Source organism: Malus sylvestris, chromosome 14, assembly GCF_916048215.2.
Source record: "Malus sylvestris chromosome 14, drMalSylv7.2, whole genome shotgun sequence".
Classification (NCBI taxonomy): Eukaryota; Viridiplantae; Streptophyta; class Magnoliopsida; order Rosales; family Rosaceae; genus Malus; species Malus sylvestris.
The window spans coordinates 21,906,295-21,927,590 of NC_062273.1; the positions used below are offsets into that span (position 1 = coordinate 21,906,295).

General features: G+C 36.7%; 2 protein-coding genes across 2 annotated transcripts; both read left to right on the forward strand.

Moving 5' to 3' along the window:
* The first annotated feature begins 12,344 nt into the window (after window positions 1–12,344).
* Window positions 12,345–15,941, forward strand: LOC126598808 (floricaula/leafy homolog). The gene is made up of 3 exons (XM_050265175.1): window positions 12,345–12,870; window positions 14,083–14,495; window positions 15,392–15,941. Exons 1-3 carry the CDS (start codon window positions 12,414–12,416, stop codon window positions 15,752–15,754), a joined length of 1,233 nt encoding a protein of 410 aa, XP_050121132.1. The 5' UTR covers window positions 12,345–12,413; the 3' UTR covers window positions 15,755–15,941.
* Window positions 15,942–17,172: 1,231 nt separating this feature from the next.
* On the forward strand, window positions 17,173–20,565 carry LOC126598805 (uncharacterized). Its single transcript, XM_050265173.1, has 5 exons — window positions 17,173–17,444; window positions 17,539–17,667; window positions 17,745–18,434; window positions 19,044–19,357; window positions 20,267–20,565. Exons 1-4 carry the CDS (start codon window positions 17,307–17,309, stop codon window positions 19,353–19,355), a joined length of 1,269 nt encoding a protein of 422 aa, XP_050121130.1. The 5' UTR covers window positions 17,173–17,306; the 3' UTR covers window positions 19,356–19,357; window positions 20,267–20,565.
* Window positions 20,566–21,296: the final 731 nt, after the last annotated feature.

Sequence of the window (21,296 nt, forward strand, 5' to 3'; positions counted from 1 at the left end):
TAGAATCCAAGGGTTTCAGGTTTCATTCAAATGGGCAGGCATTGAAAGTTACTTATGGTGCACTTGTTGTGATGAAAGCTCCTCGATGTGATCATTTGTATCTATTGCAGGGAAGCACCGTGATAGGCGAAGTGTGTGTAATCTCAGAAAATATGGGCACATCTGATTCAGATTCTACTAGACTATGGCATATGAGATTAGGCCATGCCGATGAGAGAGCTCTACAAGGGCTTGTGAAACAAGGTCTTCTAAAATGTGCCACAACTTGTAAGCTTGATTTCTGTGAGCATTGTGTCTTGGGGAAGCAAACTAGAGTAAAGTTTAATACTGCAGTACATCAGACGAAGGGCATTCTTGATTATGTGCATTCGGATGTTTGGGGTCCTACAAAGACTCCCTCTTTGAGTGGTAGACATTGGTTCGTGACCTTTGTTGATGATTATTCTAGAAGGTCTTGGGTCTACACTATGAAGCACAAGAATGAGGTGTTGAGCATTTTCTTGAGTTGGAAGAAAATGGTTTAGAACCAAACTGGGAGGAAGATTAATTTTTGCAATCGGATAATGGTGGAGAATACACATCCGACCCTTTCTTTAAAGTTTGCAAAGATGAAAGGATTGTAAGGCATTTTAGTGTCCGGGGAACTCCACAACAAAATGGAGTTGCAGAAAGATTAAATCGAACCTTGCTTGAGAATGTTAGATGTATGTTGTCTCAATCGGGTTTGAGCAAGTCATTTTGGGCAGAGGCAGTTACTTATGCATGTCACATCATCAATTGGTTACCCTCAGCTGCTGTTTAGGGTAAGACACCAATAGAGGTATGGACTAGAAAACCTTCTATTGATTATGATTATATTCATATTTTTGGTTCACCTGCTTATTTTCATGTAACAGAAAATAAACTTGATCCTAGAGCCGAAAAGGCTATCTTTCTTGGTTTTAGTAGTGGTGTCAAAGGTTACAAGTTGTGGTGCCCAGAGATGAAGAAACTTGTAATCAATAGAGATGTGACATTTGATGAAGAAAGTATGTTCAAAGACTCTAAGAAGAATGTGAAAGATGTCCAACAGGTGGAGCTTGAGAAAGTTACCTCTAGTACTTCAAATTCTATTTCCACTGATGTCGAAGTCACTACAATGAAGAAGTGGGAGACCAAGAGAATGTTGAAAAAGTTGAACTTGAAGAATCTATTCTAGATGAAGAGCAAGTTTCACCTCAAGAGTCTATTGCCAAGAACAAAGGAAAGAGAAATATTACCAAGCCAACTCAGTTTAGTGATTATATTTCTTTTGCTCTTCCTATTATCACTGATGAGATTCCATCCAATTTTGAGGAAGCTATTGAGAGTGAAGAAAATGAGAAATGGTGCAATGCCATGGATGATGAGATGAATTCTCTCTTGAAGAACAAGACTTGGGGGTTAGCTAAATTGCCTAAAGGTAAGAAAGTTATAGGTTACAAATGGGTGTATGTCAAGAAGGAAGGTGTTGACGAGAAAAGCAATGTGAGATTTAAAGCAAGATTAGTTGCTAAAGGGTATGCACAAAAGGAGGGCATTGACTACAATGAAATCTTTTCTTCAGTTGTGAAGCACTCCTCAATTCACATTCTATTAGCTCTTGTTGCACAATATGATCTTGAGCTTGTGCAACTCAATGTGAAGACGGCTTTCTTACATGGTGATTTAAATGAAGAGATTTATATGTGTCAACCGGATGGGTACAAAGTGAAAGGGAAAGATAATTTGTATTGCAAGTTGAAGAAATTATTTTATGGCTTGAAGCAATCTCCAAGACAATGGTATTTGAGGTTCGATAAATTTATGAAAGGCCAAAATTATTCTAGAAGTCAATATGATCATTGTGTGTACTTCGAGAAGTTGCAAGATGGGTCTTTCATTTATTTGTTGATATATGTTGATGATATGTTGCTTGCCTCAAAGAATGTCGAAGAGATTTAGAAATTGAAGAAGCAAATGAAGAATGATTTCGAGATGAAGGATCTTGGTGAATCGAAGAAGATCTTTGGCATGGAGATCACTAGAGATAGAGAGAAGGGTTTGGTATGCTTGAATCAAAGACAATACCTTGAGAAGTTGATTCGGAAGTTCGGAGTTCATGATTCAACCAAACCGGTTAGTACCCATTTGGCTCCTCATTTTAAATTGAGTTCTCTACAATGTCTTAAAATTGATAAAGAGAAGCTACAATGTCTTCATTTGATGTATGCAATGGTATGCTCTAGACCAGATATTGCTCATGCAGTTGGTATGGTGAGTCGATATATGCATAATCCTGGTAAAGAGCATTGGCATGTAGCTAAGTGGATATTGAGGTATCTCCATGGTACTCGAGATGTTGGTTTATGCTTTTGAGAATGATGGCTCTGGTATTGGTCACTTTGCAGTTGGTTATGTTGATTCAGATTATGCAGGTGACTTGGATAGAAGGAAGTCTACTACAGGCTATTTGCTATGGCTAAAGGGCTAGTTTGTTGGAGGTCCATTTTGCAGTCTTATGTTGCCTTGTCCACTACAGAAGCTGAATATGTGATTGTTGCCGAAGCTATAAAGGATGCCATTTGGATACATGGACTTATTAAAGATTTAGGGGTTGATCAGAAACAGGTGGAGTTGTATTGTGATAGTTAGAATGCCATTTATTTGGCTAAGTATCAAGTTCATCATGCGAGGACCAAGCACATAGATGTGCGTTATCACTTTGTTCGTGAAGTTATTGGTGAAGAAGATATCATTCTCTAGAAGATTTCAACTAAAGATAACCCCGCTGATATGTTGACTAAGGTTATTGGTGTAGCCAATTTTGTTCATTGCTTGAACTTGACTCACATTTTGCCTATATGAAGAAAGTGTTGAGCAGTAGGAGCTTTGGAGCATTTTGGCTCGGCTTGAGTTATTCTTTTACTACTTTTGGGAGTGGTTTTGTGTTGATTGTTGATTATGTTGGTTTGGCTCGTCATAGAGCTTTCGGAATTTGGCCAAGGTGGAGATTGTTGAATTTATGGCCAAATTACATTAGGCCTTAAGTTAATCTCACTAGCCCATTAAGTGGGCCTTTTTTCTTGGCCCATGTGAAAAAACCACGGGTGTGGCTAGGGTTTTAATTAGCAGCAGCAGCAGCTGCCTTTGTTTGATAGCAGCAAAAAATAGAGAGCAACAGAGGAAAGGAAAAAGGGTGCCGCAACCCCACTTTTTCGAGAAAATAAGAAAGTGCTCTTCTCTTTGGTTAGCAATCATTCATCAAAGTAGTTGTTATAATAGCTTTGAGCTTTGTATAGAGAGGAATTATTCATTATAGTTCATTCTCTATTTGTTTCTTTGGTGTGTGATAGCTATTAGGTGTATTGGTGTTTTGGGTTGTGAGATTGCCAACACTTTGTAAACTCTCATTTGATTGATAGTGGATTATTAGGTGAGCTCGTACTACTCCAAGGAAGTACTCCAGTTACACTGACTGTTGAGGAACCTCGTTAAAATCTTGGTGTCTTTTATATTCTATTCTTGCATTTCATTTGATATATTTCTTGTGGGTTAGCTTGAGTTGATTCCAATTGGTTTGGTGTTATCCTTGCACAACATACGCATATTGGAATTGTAACAATTAATAAACTGCATAGACTAAATTAAAGCTCGTTTGGATGTGCTTTTAAAATAACTGAAAGTGCATGTGGTTAAAATATTCTTTAAACCAATCCTTAGTTAAAATGCAAGTAAATTCTGAAAGTGCTTTTGGCTCGACTCCACCGTAGCACGATATTGTCCGTTTTGGCCCCGACCACACCCTCACGGTTTTGTTTCTGAGAACTCACACGAGAACTTCCTAGTGGTAACTCATCTTATGATTGTTCTCGAGCGAACTCGCTTAACTTTAAAGTTCCGATGAAACCCAAAGTCAGTGAGCTCCCAAAATACCTCGTACTAGGTAGAGATGAGAATATACATATAAGGCTTACAGGATCTACTCCCCAGGCGATGTGGGATGTAGGCCTAGGCCGAGATGTGACACCCTTCTCTATGCTTTCTTAACTTCTAAATTAAATAAATTAAAGATAAACGCATCAAGAGAAAACGAGCATGTGAAATCACTAGCTCAATACAACTCACAGAATTTTGTAGAAAACAATATAGATGAGCAAAAATTAAAGTGGATTACTGGGTCCATTTATCTCTATTTCTAGTTGAATAATAATGGAATGGGGCTCATCCATCTATCGTCGTGGGGCATGTCCTATTGGAACCCAAATTTACTTGTAAGAGATAATTAAAAAATAAAGACTTTGGATTCGATCCCTAGTCACTAACACTTTTTAATTAAAATTTTAATGGTATTTAATTTTTTATCCAAGTCCATTGACTATGAAAACCTCATTATATCATTATTAATATGTATATTTCTATATGTTTGACATTTATGAGATTTATAATATATATATATATATATGTGTGTGTGTGTGTGGTCCCTCATTATATTACAATGTAATAATATGAAACGGCTACAATAAAAAGTATACAAATTTTTTATTGAACAAATGAATAAAAACAATGTAATAATATGAAATCATAAATAGCAAATGCATGTATCCATGGTATTAAAAAATTGTAAATAAACTATATAGTAATGTACTCAAAAATTCATATGGATACATTATTTTGATTGAAATTTTATTATACCAAAATCTTAGACTTAAATTTTATTAATTTAAATACTTTGATTGAAAGACAAAATATTAAATTTTAGTATTAATTTCTCCCTATAATCTTACAAAAAATTGATAATTCGTCTTAATTATCAAAATTTCTAGTTTTTCACAAAATAAAATTTTATAGTTTATATTTTTAATTAAGGGTACATTTGAAATTGAGAAAGGGTTACATTTATGGATTTTACTTTAAAATTTTGGGTTCATTTTACATTAAAAAAAAGTGGTACGTTTACAACAACAATAAAAAGGTACATTTTACGAATAAAAAAGTGGTACATTTATAAAGAAGAATAAGTACATTATGAATAAATTATGGGTACAAATTAAAAAATTAAAAAAAAACTAGATCATCTACAAATAAATCTGTAGACATCGAAATTGCCGTGAAATAAATGTTCACCAACGCATTAAAATTTTGACGTGTCAAGGCATACATAGCATATGCCACGTGTCATACAAATTGTACACATGGTGTGTGACTCAACAAAATAAAAAGAAATACCCTTGGAGGATTACACAAGTTTTTCTTCTCATTTTGGGCAATGACAAGGCAAACACATTTCAATCCATTGAAGATCAAAACAAGGTTTTCTTCTCATTTTGGGCAATGACAAAGCATGCACATATCAAGTTTAAAATGATATTAAGTGGAAAATTAGGCCATAAAATTACCACTTCAAGTTTAAAATTGTATTAAGTGGGAAATTAGGCAATGGTGCTTGGAAAAGAAAAAAATATTTTGTGGTGGTGATTCATTCTCAAAGCCTATAAATAGGCTTCTACATCAAGGTATCATGAACCAATTCACAAATACATTTCTCTACTCCCAAAATGGAAGAGAATACTCCCCACACATCCAAAATCCTTGAAGCTTTGAAACTCTAAAGCTTTCAAGCATCCAACCTCCCAAATTCAAGCAAATCCCGAAGGATCAAGAAAGCCCTCTTCGTTCTTCGTCAAATCCTCCTTCAAGATCAAGCCCTAACGGCCCTTGAAGAACTTCCACCAATTCAAGATCAAGCCTCGACGGCCCTTGAAGAAAGTGTTCAACAAATCCTTCATCCTAAGATCAAGCCTCGACGACCCTTTTGGATCAACAACATCACCAAATCCACATAATTGTTCATCCTAAGATCAAGCCCCAACGGCCATTTGGATCAACAACATCACCAAATCCACATAACTGTTCATCCTAAGATCAAGCCCCAACGGCCCTTTGGATCAACAACATCAACAAATCCACACAACTGTTCATCCCAACGGCCCTTTGGATCAACAACATCAATAAATCCACACAGCTGTTCATCCCAAGATCAAGCCCCGACGGCCCTTGGATCAACAATCATCCACATTCAAGATCAAGCCCCAAAGGCCCTTGAAGAACTTCCACCAATTCAAGATCAAGCCCCGACGGCCCTTGAAGAAAGTGTTCATTGTTCATCATCCGTTCATCCCGAAGAATCAAGAAAGCCTTCTTCGTTCTTCGTTCATCGTTCTTCCAAGATCAAGCCCCGACGGCCCTCGGATCAACAATCATCCACCTTCAAGATCAAGCCCCAAAGGCCCTTGAAGAACTTCCACCAATTCAAGATCAAGCCCCGACGGCCCTTGAAGAAAGTGTTTATCGTTCATCATCCGTTTATCACTGTTCTTCAAAGATCAAGCCCAAAAGCCCCTTAAAGATCCGTTCATCACCGTTATTCAAGATCAAGCCTCAACGGCCCTTGAAGAAACACTCATCCTCAAGATCAAGCCCCAACGGCTCCTTGAAGATTCGCTCAAATCCACCTTCAAAGATCAAGCCCACGACCCTTGAAGAACTTCCACCAATTCAAGATCAAGCCCCGACGGCCCTTGAAGAAAGCACCATCGTTCATCATCCGTTCATCCAAGATCAAGCCCCGACGGCCCTTGGATCAACAACATCAACAAATCCACACATCCAACCGTTCTTCAAGATCAAGCCCAAAAGCCCTTGAAGATCCGTTCATCACCGTTATTCAAGATTAAACCTTAACGGCCCATGAAGAAACACTCATCCTCAAGATCAAGCCCCAACGGTTCCTTGAAGATCCGCTCAAATCCACCTTCAAAGATCAAGCCCACGGCCCCTTGAAGAAACTTCCAACAGTTCATCCAAGATCAAGCCTCGACGGCCCTTGGATCAACGAAACATCCACAAATCAACACCTTACGGAGATCGAATCAAAGGATCAAATATGAGAGAGATTGTAACCCAAAATCATCAAACACAAATATTATTTTGTGCACGTTGTTCTTGTCTCTTTCGTTTTAGGAATTTTCCGTGTTCACAAAATCATTTAAAGAAAAGGGCACAAAAAGAAGTTAATATATGGGTACAAATTAAAACTAAAATGAAATTTAGTACAAATTAAAAAAAAAGGTTGCAAATTAAAATTGGGTACAAACTAAAAATAAAAATATTATACAAAGTATAGCCATAAATATAAATATATCAAATGCAACGTTTCCAACACTAAATTAATATATTTTAGAAACTTAATTTACTTATGCTAATTAACACACCCCGACCCGGAATATTCACTAGGACGCCAAATCGAGCTGTGCTGGCCAACACCTGGAATATGACGAAGCCATAAAGTATGGTGATGTGAAAAAAGTGAATAAATTTAAACCTAAAAGTGCCTAGGTACACGAGTGCGCGGTGAGCGGGTATGAACCCATTGCACACATGATTACAAAGCATAAGTAAAGTATAGTAAGGTAAGATAAGGCTTATACCATCTTAGGAAGCCACCTGTACTGGGATATGCCAAGAATCCTCGTCGAAACAGAAACTTTGCTACTAGAACCTGGAGGGGCGCAAAACAGAAAACGTGAGTGGGCAAAAACAAAGCTTTTTTAAAACCGTTTCACTTATCAAAGATAATAACCCCTCGCCGTAAAACTTGTATAATTTCCCAGAAAATAGCGTGCATATCTATCTCAAAACCATACTCAAAATAGCAAATCCACAAATATGCCATGTCAAATGCTCTCTATGTTTGATTATGCATTATATGGTTATATATATAGTTGCTTGACTGCGGACGCTCAGGTAAGCTTCAGGTGAGTATATATTGATGGTAGTGAGTACGATTGTTTTGAGATGCATTTATAGCTCATTATCCTGCACCCCGGTGTTAGTATGTGACACTAATATGCAAATATTTTATTATTGAAATAATGACATTCATTAAAACCTAAGGACCTTGATAAAAAATTGTAAAGAAATAAGGTTTTAATCAATGCAATAGATGAAAGAAAAACCTAATTTCTCCTTAAAAATATATATTAATTTCCCCTTTCACCCCCACTTATGTCGACATCGCCAAATTTTTTGGTGCAACCAAGTGTATATCACTTAATGTATCTCTCTATATTCACAAGAGATGAGAGATAAGCATAAAGAAATATACATTTAGTTGCACCTAATCTTCTTCCCAAAAAAAAAACAAAAAAAATAAAAGATAGCCCATGGTGCCTCTAATGTAATTCTGGTAGGCGTGTTTATTCCACTATGTTATAAGGGGTGAAAACAAAGTTAGGGTAAAGTGGCCCCATCCTGTAGTTCAAATTATGTTAAAATAAAATATCGCTGAAATAAAAGAATTCGTTTTAAAATAAAGTCAGAAAGAAATATTATTCAAATAAATTGGTACAAAAATCTGAGAATAAATGGGCAAATTAAGTTGACCTGCAATCAATCTCCAAAAAATTACAATGTGGTATCATACATGCATCGCATTTCAGATTGTTAAATACATGTGACATTAATTATTTACAAGATGTGCAAAATGAGTTAAGTCTCGCAAGAAGTTCGTCATAATAATTTGGTATAAATTTGTGTTTGACGAGAATCGAATATAAGACCTCTTATTTCTAAGTGAATTGGATCATATCTAATGAGTAGTGCATTGGATCTTTAAAATCATGTGAAATAAAAAACTGGCAAAATGACACTTAGTATTACGGTCTAGTGTATTCTTGTTCATTTGTAAGGGAGAAGTCTTATGCTTGATTTTTGCTAAATGCGAATTTGATCCACATTCTTGCTATCAATTGTGAGACTTAGCCCACCTCCCTCCCCTTTATACCTACTCTAACCTTTGGAGTAAAACTCAAATTTTAGGTTTTAAACCTACTCCAACTTGCTCCAATCCTTGGGCCAAATATGAGTTTTAACCAAAAACTCATTTTTGGGGCAAATTTAACCCCCCTTCCCCAACTAAGTTAGTGCACTGACCCACTATATATATGCGTATTTCTTTTCATTTGATATTATAAAATCATTGAATCCAACAGTTAGACCTAATATAATCAAATTCAACAGTAAAAAAAAGATCTAACGGTCCAAATTTAAATAGAACAGCTAAAATAATTAAAACAAATTCTTTCATGTGTTTCGTATTTTTTTCGTAGTGTTCCACGAGTTTCATGGTGTTGGTTTAGTAATTTTTCTATATTTATCATAATTTAAATATTTTTTTGTTAAAATGTTCATAAAATTAAATTATGATAGTCAACATAATTTTTGAGTTTAAAAAAAAAAGTTACTTAAAGAAAAAAATAATCATAAATTCGTTCTTTAATAATTTCGGCCTAATGATTTAACTCAAAATGATTGAAGTAGAAAAATTATTTTTGAATTAAATTTTTTTAAGTTTTAACCCAATATTAGAGATAATTTTTGTGAAAATAAAATAACATTGTTTGTTCAAAAAATTGGTGAATAAAAACTATGAAAAAAAAAAACATAAATAAAATTAAAAAGAAGAAAAATGGTGGGCAAGGTTAGGTAAAAGGAAGAGTACTGTTAATGACTCAATGTAAGAAGGAGCGCTCCTCCTCCTGGACCTGACTGCCTGAGTCACTCACTGCTTTCTTTCGGTGTCATCCCAGAACCACCGTACACTACGTGTCAACTCTACATTGGCCCGTCCCATCCAACACCTTCTGTTGACCAAAAATATATATTATAATGTTAGAAAGGTTAAATTTTTTAATTTAAATTTGTAAATAAAATAATTTGTTTTTTGATAATTAGATTATTACTTAAGCATTGATTAACGTGTTTATTTTTTATTCGTGAAATATCATTTAGTTTGTAAATTTAGTTTAAAATTTTGACTTCCTAACATAACTCTTAATATTATTCTTAATAGTTGATAAAGGCAGTATCTTGTTACCACTAGGATCCTTTTCAAATCTTTTTGGTGAGGATCTTCGAGATCTGTAAATCATATCCGTTCATCGTACATCGTGTGTTTAGTTTTTTGTTAAATACTATTTGTATTTAATTTTAAATAAAAATATTTAAAATAATTAAATTACACGATATACGATAAACGGATATAATTAACAGATTTCTAATATCTCGCATAAAAAAATCTGACGAGAATCCGGATTCATCTTGTTAACGTCTATAGTAAATTTCTAATTTCTCTCCTCCGTTACATTACACCACGCTTCATCATTCATCAATTCACCAGTAAAGAAATTTTTTATTGTGACAGAAATACAAATGATATATCACTTGTTTTCATAGAAGTAATAAGAAATTTTATTTTTTAAATTATTAACTTTTCAGCACATATATCTCATCATTTATATAATGTCACGTAATGCATCATTCCGTGTACCGTTCACATTGAAAAATCTCTTCTAGTAGTAGCCCAGCTGGCAGTGTTCTTTGAGCCCCACCACATCCCCTCTTCTCCACGCGACACGCGTCCGGAATTGTTTCAACATCGTATTCATCAGACCACGGGTCGAGATGGGGAAGGGGAATAGGTAGGCGGAGCTGCACCTGATCGTGACCCCCATTGATGGGGCATTGAAAGTACAAAAGCAGCCTTTCAGTTCTGAAGTACCTGCCCAACTCTTGTACTTGCCCTGCCAAATTATTAATATCATTTCTGCCATGGAAACAGTAAACTATATAATACATTGTGTACGTGTCATGAAATTACGGTTATGCCCTCCATGCATGCTTGGCCTGCTGGAGCAATGAAAGGTTCGAGAATCTCAACAGAGATATGGTGGTTGTGTGTGTCACGCTGCCCTAGATCGACTGACGGGTGTGATGGATCTGATGACGATGCGATGGTAAAAATTACCATGTATTACACAAACACCAATCCTAATTTTAACATTCCATTTGACCAAATTAGGGTTTTCGTTTTTTTAGCCATGACTAATTTCCCACACTCAATCCATATCTGTCAAGATCTTTTATTACCAAGTTGAGAAATGCTAACAAGACGTTTCTAAAGTGAGATATTTTATGAACTCTCTGTCATTTTATAATTTAATATTAATTTTCATATTAATATTATAAATATTGTGTTAAAAACATGAAATGAGTCTATACAATGTCTCACTTTTAGAATAGTCTCCTTAAAATTGTTTGTATGTTTGAATCATGTCACAGATTTTGGACATTTGGATGTTGGTAAGTAGGATACTAGACAAGTAGCTAGACAACAACAAGCAAGCAAAGAAATGTTGGACAAGTTACTTCCTGTTAGCACTTTGAGGATATTTGGCTCTCTTTTCACAAAAGGATTCATTCCTCTTTATAGGTGAATATATATATATTTTTTTTCCAAAAGCTACTGTAAGATATATCATAATTTTTAAGGAAAACTAACGAAAAGTTCAAAAAAATTTCTCTTTTAACGAAAAGTCATTTTTAAATGTATAGTGAATAGTGCCAGTTAAAGGTAAAAATGTGATTTTTCGTTAAAAAATAACAGTACCGAAAGTATTTTGTTAAAACTCTCTAATTTTTATCCTTTAAATCTCGCTCGTGGTTTCATGACCAAAGATTTAATTACAAAAACATTGGTGTAGGCTACCTCAGAATATATTAAAAAATCCTTAACTTTTACGCTCGAGTCTCGAACATACTAACACATGAAACCTAGCTTAACGAAATCGAAGGTTATGTTAATGTCAACGAAGTTCTATGGTAGTCTTGCCTTTGTATAGAAAAGGTTTGATATGTTTGCAAATAAAAACTACTCATGTTTTTTTTGCAAGTAATTTATGCATATGAATGGATCAAACTATTATTTGTATAAATGGAGAAAAATCTCAACAAGAAAACTCAGACCCTTTCTTGGTCCATTCTCTCTCACAAACTCCACTTCATTCGGCTCTACTTGTTAGGGTTTAGGGTAGAATGATTCGTATGAGCTGTAGGAACTTTTGAATAACTTGTTTTATATGTCCGATCACGTAATACCGCTACTAAAATCTCTCTAGTAAGAATGACCATGTAACATTAAGTTCGACCAAAACAAAAATCCAACCTTAAATTTCAACTCAAATCTATCACAGCCATGCATAGATCTTCATAGGCTAGAGCTAACAGACATAACAAGTTAAAAGTTCATTGGGTAGTGGGACCAACTGGATGGACCCTAACAAGTTAAAGACACCTCCAATATGATTGTTATTATTTGGTTGGGTTTGGAAGTGTCAAGTTTGAATACAAGTATACGAACCCCGGTTTGTTAGTACCTCGGGAAAAACTCGTACAAAACACAGGGTAGTTTCGGAAGTATAAACAAAAATCGTCTTGCTTTTATAGGAACAGAACACTACAAGCTCCCCCAGAAAATAGTCTCTGTTCACATTGTGCTGTGTGGAGTTGTGGAAAATATGGATCCAGATGCCTTCTCTGCGAACTTGTTCAAGTGGGGCCTACGAGGCATGGTTGTGCCGACGAACCGGGTTCAGCTGGAAGCAGCCGTGCCACCAGCAGCGGCAGCTGCTGCTGCGGCGGCTGGTTGTACTTTGCGGCCGCCAGGTGAGCTTGGACTTGGAGGACTTGAGGATTTGTTCCAGGCATATGGGGTCAGATACTACACGGCGGCAAAGATAGCGGAGCTTGGGTTTACTGTGAAGACCCTCTTGGACATGACGGATGATGAGCTTGATGACATGATGAGCAGCCTCTCTCAGATATTCCGCTGGGAGTTGCTTGTTGGGGAGAGGTATGGTATCAAAGCTGCCGTCAGAGCCGAGCGTCGCCACCTTGATGAGGAGGACTCTCGGCGGCGCAACCATGTCTCTGGTGATACCACTACCAATGCCCTTGATGCTCTCTCCCAAGAAGGTACTATACCTATTTACATGAATATTCCTTTTTTTTTTTTTTGGTAATCTTTTACATGAATATTCTTTACCTTTGTATCTTAGATTAATTGTAGTATGGTTTGTGAGTTAATCTAGGGTTTGATTACACTTTGATATAACTTTATTTTAAATGTAAATTAATAGTGTGACAATATAAGATTTTCCAATGGATGATAAAAAGAAAACGGAGAGAATTTTGAAATGTTATAGACTTATATATATACTTATTTTTAATTTGTCATATCAAAATTTCTGAAATTTTTAATTTGTCATGTCATTTTAACTCGTTAAGTTTTTCATTCAAAATAAATCATAACTTATGTTCAGGATTATTTTGGACACTGCAACATCTTGTTACTCTATTCAATTCATGGTTAATTTGTCATATCACCTTAATTCTGTTAAATTATCTCTGAAATCTATAGAAATTGAAGGAAATCAATTACAATATTGTGAACTATAAGCAATATTTTCTCATTACTTAGTGCCTTAATTTGATTTTTAACATGATCAGGCAATGGACTAATATTTTTTGATATGATAGCAATGAAATGAAAGAGATGACCATGATTGCCCACCTTTTTTTAGGACATAGTTGACCATGTGAATTTTTAAAGTTTGCAATTAGCTACAACTCATGTTAGTGAGTCTAATGTATTATTTTTTTTTTGGTAGTTCAATATAAGTTTTTCAAACGAACACCACATGTTTATTAACTAGCCAAATTTAAGGGTTTGTACTATGTAAAAGTAAAGAAATTGTGAAAAAGGAGGTCAAAAGTCATAACCATGAACACAAGTCATGAGGCACGTGACTTATTTTCTGTGAGAAATATAACGGTGTTAGGGTGAAATGATAAATTAAAAATCTCGAAAAGTTGATATGACAAATCATTTAAAATTTTAGTTCATATGGCAAATTGAAACTGTATATATAATAACACTTCAAAAAAAAATTCCCAAAGAAAAATACGATCCATGATCAAGGAGAAAAATAGGTTGTAAAACATTACTTTTGGTATAATATAACATGCTCGATCGAGTGCATGAACAAATCGAAACCATTGTTTTATATTTCGTAACATAACATGTCACATTGTGTGAAAATAATTATGATAGACTTTGATACTAGAGCACTAAGTTGTTATATTTGGATTGGGATATATATGATACGTGGTGCATGGGATGTGCAGGGCTGTCGGAGGAGCCGGTGCAACAAGAGAAGGAGATGGTGGGGAGCGGCGGAGGGGCGGCGTGGGAGGTTGCGACGGCAGGGGAGAGGCGTAAGAAGCAGCGGAGGATGAAGAAGGGGCAATTTAGAAATTGTAGTGCTGGAGGGCGTCATAATAATGATAATAACGAGGGTGTGGACGACGAGGACGACAACGACATGGACGACATGACTGGGCATGGGAACGGTGGAGGAGGGGGAATGCTGGGAGAGAGACAGAGGGAGCACCCGTTCATTGTGACGGAGCCTGGGGAGGTGGCGCGTGGCAAAAAGAACGGCCTCGATTACCTCTTCCATCTCTACGAGCAGTGCCGCGATTTCTTGATCCAGGTCCAGAACATTGCCAAGGAGCGCGGTGAAAAATGTCCCACCAAGGTACGATGTTTTACCCATCTCCCTTTTACGTACGCTGATTTCTACTGTGGAAACTAACAGTAACTTCGTCAAGTTAGTCATTGAACTGTGGGCCCATTTCCTGTAGTACAATTAAAGGCTAGTAGGCCGTATTAAATTTCACCACAAATCTATATCTTTTAATCGAACTCAACATAAATATTAAATTGTCGCGTCCATAGCGGTTTTAGTTCTATAGTTTCCGTAGAGGCCTAGTTTCGTTCACGTATTGCAGACGAAGGTAGATTGTCTGCCCTCCTTTTACCATGCCCTTCTCATCCTCTCATATTTCTGCAATCACGGTTAAACCACGTCAACATGTCTTATTATTTTTGTAAAAAAATAAAATATTAACGTGGTTTAATTGTAACGGCACAATGTTGGAGGGGATGGAAAGGGTATGGTAATGGGAGGGCAGACAATCTGCCTCCATTGCAGACAGCATCGACGTTGGTCCCTACAATTTGCAAATTACTGTAATTCAATGGCACCGGTCAAATTTTGTTGAATTCTTGTATGAAGTCTGTTAAATCTACCCTTTTGTGTACCGTGCACATAACGATTTGGTACAAGGTATTAACGGAAGCTGAGGTTGAGGGGTGTCCTCGAGTTGGAACAATTTGCAATCTACATGGACTGAATTAGATGAAATTAAACGCAGGTCTTTGTGAAAACTACATGGATTAAAAACGTGTTTCGGGTAAATAGCTCAGTATTTAGTCCAAATTTGATTCTACTAGTGATTTGAGTCCGATGATTCGATTATGATGTAATCAAATACGTGTTAAGAAAAAATGTACGCAATTATAATCTGACCGGATTTAACAAAATGTATAATTTCGTTTTGTATTTGTTTACTCTACACATTATATATGCAGGTGACAAACCAAGTGTTTAGGTATGCCAAAAAGGCAGGGGCCAGCTACATCAACAAGCCAAAGATGCGGCACTACGTGCACTGCTACGCCCTGCATTGCTTGGATGAGGAGGCATCGAATGCGCTGAGGAGAGCGTTCAAGGAGAGGGGCGAAAATGTCGGGGCTTGGCGGCAGGCATGTTACAAGCCTCTTGTGGCCATTGCAGCAGGCCAAGGCTGGGACATTGATGCCATCTTCAATTCCCATCCCCGTCTCTCTATTTGGTATGTTCCCACGAAGCTTCGTCAGCTTTGTCACGCCGAGCGCAACAACGCCACTGCCTCTAGCTCTGCCTCCGGCGGCGGTGATCACCTGCCCTATTGAGCAAACTTTATGCGCTTCAATATAACTGATAAGCCAGTTCTGCAGAGAGAGTTTGAGCAAACTAAGGACTGAATTTTATGTAGTAGGCTAGAAGCCTAGAACAAAATTTTATCAATATTTTAGGATCCTGTTATGATCTACTATTTAAAAAAAGCTGGTAATTATAAAAGTTTTTGCAATCAAACAATACTTGGCTACAGAAAATTCAGCGATCACTCCTACTTATATCCAATTAGATATGGACACATGTCTAAATAATTGAAATTATAAACACAAATTAAACATGTATTCAAATCTGATTGGATGAAAGCAGGAATGATAGTTGAATTTTCAGCAGCCAAATATTGTTCTTTGCAATCTGCCATTATGATAATGATAATTTTTTTTTTATTGCGAGTGAAAGGGAAGGATCGATCTCCCCAGTCCACCTCAACGATAAAATTGAGGTTGCCCTTACCAAGCATATTATAGATAAAGGCAGAAGACTATGCTCAAGACTTTCGTAAAATTTCAATCTTTACAATTAATAAACTCCAAGTGATTCCTCTTTTAACCTAACATAACCTAGTAGATCTCTTCACCAAGTCTACCAAAGCCCACTTTCTGGAAACTTGTTCAAGGTATTGGATTGCGTAAATTATCAGATTTGCAACATATATAGTTTCAAGAGGAGTTGAGTTGAAATCAGATAGAGTCCCAAAGCATGCTTACTTGACCTTAGTGTACTCTTTTTTCCTTTGATCATGAACATTTCAAGTTAGATTTTTGTTACATGGCAATGTTTTAATGTGGCATCTACATCGAGATGCTCATACCTAGTTTATTTCTATAGCCTTACTACGTTCTCAAGACTCAAGAATTGACACATACACACTTACTCATACTTTCTCCTGGCACGGTTTTGGTGTAACAATCTCTTTTATGCATCACCCATAAATCAATGTGTTCTTTCATATGTGTTTGACGAGACAACTTCATCAATTGCTTATGCATTGATACGATTGCTTTTTTATTTTACAGACATAACTGGTGTTGTAAGCCATTTACATCAAAGCGTGATTGTGTAATCTAGAAGTAGTGTTAGACATGGACTAGACCGATGTACTATTGTATTCTTAGTAAGATTATGAAACCTAGAAGGACCGCGCGATATACATAAAAAATATTTGAACCATCTATTTATTGTCGCACCTTCTCTCTCTAAATTTATTCTACTTTTAAATATAATATTTTTGTATGATAATGCATTTACACTAAGAGGTATGAGAATAAATTTAATTCGAATTCGCTAATTATTGTGAAACGAAAATCTATTATCCAATTCATTTTGGAAGGACCAGAATAAAACCTGATTCCGAGATTGAGCTGGGCCAGCTCACGGCCCAAAGAATAAGGCTGAACTCGCCTCAGTCAATCGGGCCTTGATCCTTATTGCAGGCCTACTTACTTCAATAGAGACAAACGACCGCCCGTTTGGTAAACATCAAAACAGTGGCTTAAATTCAAAAGCGGCAAAAGCAATTCATTTCAGTGCGAAGATTCCCGCCAAAACATGGTTAGTCATCGGAGATCATCTGAGACGGCGACGCCGCATCTCCGGTCGAAATTCAGAAGAGTCACGTGCGATCACGAACAGATGAAGATCGCATTCCACGATCTCAAATCTCAGATCCGAATCGGTCTCCTCGAAGTATCCACCTACCTAATTTCTCTCCCCAGTTTTCAAAATTTTCGCTCCTATTTCTGAATTTAATGGAATTAAATTGCTTTGTGTAATGATGGAGGCCGAAGAAGTCTTCGCATCGCTCGCAATTCCGTTGATGAAGCTTGTAGGTCTGAAGACGGCGGAGATGTCGACGGAGGGCCGGTTCTCCACCATCATCATCCAGACAAACACCGATTCTCTGCATCAGGTTTCAATTCCCAAACAATCGAATTGCAATTTTCTAATTACTCTGAATGAGAAATCTAAAGATTAAATTATTTGCAGAATTTTGGATCCGACTCGGGGGAATTCGGATCGTCGGATCGGAACCGCCGTTCAGCGAAGGAAGAAATCTACGCCGCTAAAGCCGCCGTGGCAGGGAGGCTCGTGATGGAGAAGCAAAAAGATCAGCTGGTTCAACTGGTCGGAATCCTGAAGCACATCGAGACTCAAGTCAACGCTCGCCAGAGCCACATGGTCAAAACCCTCACTCACCGCCGTCTCTACATCCAGAAGTTCTTCCGCAGAGCCGTCGATTATCTATCCTCCGTTGACCGCGTTGACCACCGGACCTTCCAGATTGCAATCCTGAAGCTCCTCCGGGCGGTGTTTGACGAAATGGGCGCCGTGCTGGGGTCAGTAGAGACCGATGTGGATGATCTTCTGGTGGATTTGGGTGAGCAGATGTGCGATCCGATGGTGGAGTACGTGGAGGGGGTTAAGGCTGATTTGAGTGAGGGGAGTTGCGTAAGGTTGGTGGGGTTGGTGAAGGAGATGGCTATGGAAGCGGGAGAGACGAGGGTTGAGATGGAGGCAGCGAGGAGTAGGGCCGCGGTTGCAGAGGCTAAGAGAGTTGAGGCTTTGAGTAGGCTCCGGGAAGCAGAGAACAATGTGTGCAAGTTGAAGGAGTGCCTCAAGTTTTTGCCTGAGCCTCATAAGGCATCTACCAAAGTAAAGCCTTTTGCCCAGCAGATGGTAATCACCCTTCTCTTTCTTTCCATTTGACTGATAGTTTGTAGATTCAATACTGGATGTATGTATTCTTGTAACACTGTTCTTACCAAGAGAAGTGAACCATGACCAATGCCATATCAGAAAACGTTATCTAATTTGGTTAATTGCTTAATGAAATTCTGCATTTTTGTTTTGTATTCCAATTTTAATAGCATCAGAAAATTATGCCAGAATAATATTGCAGCTTCAGTTAAGAGATGTGAAGCATGAAGAATCCCACTTTAGAAAGTGTTAGCTAATCCAGTTAATTGCTTAACGAATTATGCATTTTCGTCATTTAGATTGGATAACTGGGAAGAATGCTAGAATGATTGATCATATTTGTTACCATATGTTTTTTATTGCATAATGATAGAATTGGCGCACCATTTAGTCATAATAATTGATGTAATAAGTACGTATCAACAGCCGCATCATGTAATTAGTCGAAAGATGTTTTGGGCATATGCCCTTTGTTAGCATTTCAATACCATCACACGTCTTTGTTAGCAATTTGAATACCCTTATCCCTAATTTTCAAGATCAAGCAAAACACTGTGACATTGCCTCTCTGTTTATCTTGATGTGAAGTTTTTGAGCATGGAGAAGGAAAAAGCAAACGATGAGGTGCTGCTGTGGGAGATATTGGAAAAGAAGAGAGAGTACCACACACCACAGAGCCCATTTGGACCCAAAGAGCTTCTTTCCTTTGAGCCAAATAATAAGCGCCAAAAATCAACCAAGGTAAAACCAGCAGCAGTAACTTCTACGTATTCACTGCGGTCAGATACAACGCTTTCGGATGCTCGGATTCCCTTGGGCTCATCTCCTTCGGTAACAATTCAGCGAGCTGCTTCTCTCAAGCTCAAGCAAATGAGCTCTCCGAAAATGCGTCGCGCTTGAAGGTATGGATTTTCCTGTTGATTTCAGCATCAAATCAATGGCTAGGATTGCTTACCAAAAAACAAATCAATGGCTGGGATTTGCACTTGGCCAATGAGCGTGCATAAAACAAGAAAATGTGTTTGTGTGCTGCTTTTGTCTGTCTAGAGCTTTTAGTAGGTCAGGCCAGGAGATTAGGAGACATGATGATAGGGAACCAGACAAACTTTGGTGCTGCTGTGGTGTGATTTATAGAGCTTTTGGATTAAGAAATTAAGATGTTGGGGATGGCAGTTTTATATTCTGACATGAATATTTTTATATAATCCCCACCATTTGATGATGGCGAAGGGCCGGAGTGCGGGGTGCGTGGATCAAACCCACCGATTCCCTAGGTTTAAAGAGAGTAGGACTATTAGTTTATTGATCTTGAGAATTCTCACGTGGAAATATCTTCAATGTTGTTGAAGGATTTTGAAATATCTTTTTACGAGAGATTTTATTATACGGTTATTTATGTTATCTCTTTATTATTTATCTTGTCACGTAATTTAGAGTTTTAGATAGATACAAATTTGAACTTGGATTAAGAAATTAATGTTGAACTTAGAAAGTTAATTCCAACATGTATATTTTTATATAATACCCACCATTGATGATGGAGAAGAGATTGTACCATACTGCTGAGGATTGTGGTATGTCCTTTTTTATGAGATATTTTATCATACAATTGGTGGTTTTTTTTTTTTTTATATCTCTGATCACGTGACGTTTAAATAATTACCAACATTGATGATGGAATAGCCCATTATATCTTTATTAATTATGAGAATTGTCATGTGATTCTTTGTGCTGCTGCTGGACTTTTGCATTGCCTTTACCTTACTCATGTTTGCTTTGTTCCTTTTGTTTCCATTAATCTCTGTTTGCAGATATGATGCAGAGGAAAACTTCACGATTCACTCTCTGATGTACAATGTGAGTTTTAATTCGTATAAAAAAAGTTCAACTTACATATATCAAGTAAATTTGGATTACTTTTCTCTTGTAAGACTCTATTTTTAATAATAAGAGCGTTTGAAAATACCTTAAAAAAACGCTTCTATTAGAAATATATAATATGTACTTCTTTACTTGAAGGCTTATTGAAAGAAATGTATAGCAGTTGCTCATTCCAAATAAAACTTCTAATACATTTTTAAATTCATAAACACTTTTAACGTTTCTAAAATATGATCATAAGACTTGTGTAGCACTCCTTTGATAATCTTTTTGTATTTTAGAATTGATATTCATCACCTTGAATAATCGCACTACTTTACAAGGGGAAAAATTTAGCATTGTTCTCAATTACGGGCTTCCTTGAATGCGCCCTCGACTTCTAATTTGGTTATGTACGCGAATAAGAAGATACTTTCTTTTTTAAATACCACATAATATTTGCAAAATATTTACACCAAAGAATGAGGTGTTTACATAAGCTACGCAATGGCTAATCATATACTAATTTGATTTAAAACATGTCATTTACGGGCCTATAAAACTTACAATAGGAGAGAAATAATACAACTAAACATCAATAATGCTATGTTGAAAAAAAAAAAGTGTACGAATGAAAACTTGGGTAAATAATAAATTAGAAATAAAAAAGAAAAACCAAAAAGGAAGAAAGGACCTAGATTTGATTAGTAAACCATTCTCTTCATGGCATAGAGAGATTTTTCAATGTGATCGGAACACGGAGTGGTTCACCATAAGTTATTATACAAATGATGAGATATCTATATTAAAAAATTAATAATTTAAAAAATCAAATTTCCCACAACTTATATAAAAACACGTGGTGTACTATACCACCCGTGCTCTGATCACAACGAAAAATTTCTCCATGGCATGGCCGCATTAGTCCTTCAATTTGCAGTTATTTTTGACAAGGAAAATATAGACAAATGTCATGTGGTC

Excerpts from the sequence above, each read along its gene's own strand:
- LOC126598808 (XM_050265175.1), top strand. The coding sequence starts at position 12,414 with ATGGATCCAGATGCCTTCTCTGCGAACTTGTTCAAGTGGGGCCTACGA. Across the intron at positions 12,871-14,082 it reads TGATGCTCTCTCCCAAGAAG|GGCTGTCGGAGGAGCCGGTG; the intron begins GTACTATACCTA and ends TGGGATGTGCAG. Across the intron at positions 14,496-15,391 it reads GTGAAAAATGTCCCACCAAG|GTGACAAACCAAGTGTTTAG; the intron begins GTACGATGTTTT and ends TTATATATGCAG.
- LOC126598805 (XM_050265173.1), top strand. The coding sequence starts at position 17,307 with ATGGTTAGTCATCGGAGATCATCTGAGACGGCGACGCCGCATCTCCGG. Across the intron at positions 17,668-17,744 it reads ACACCGATTCTCTGCATCAG|AATTTTGGATCCGACTCGGG; the intron begins GTTTCAATTCCC and ends AATTATTTGCAG. Across the intron at positions 18,435-19,043 it reads AGCCTTTTGCCCAGCAGATG|TTTTTGAGCATGGAGAAGGA; the intron begins GTAATCACCCTT and ends CTTGATGTGAAG.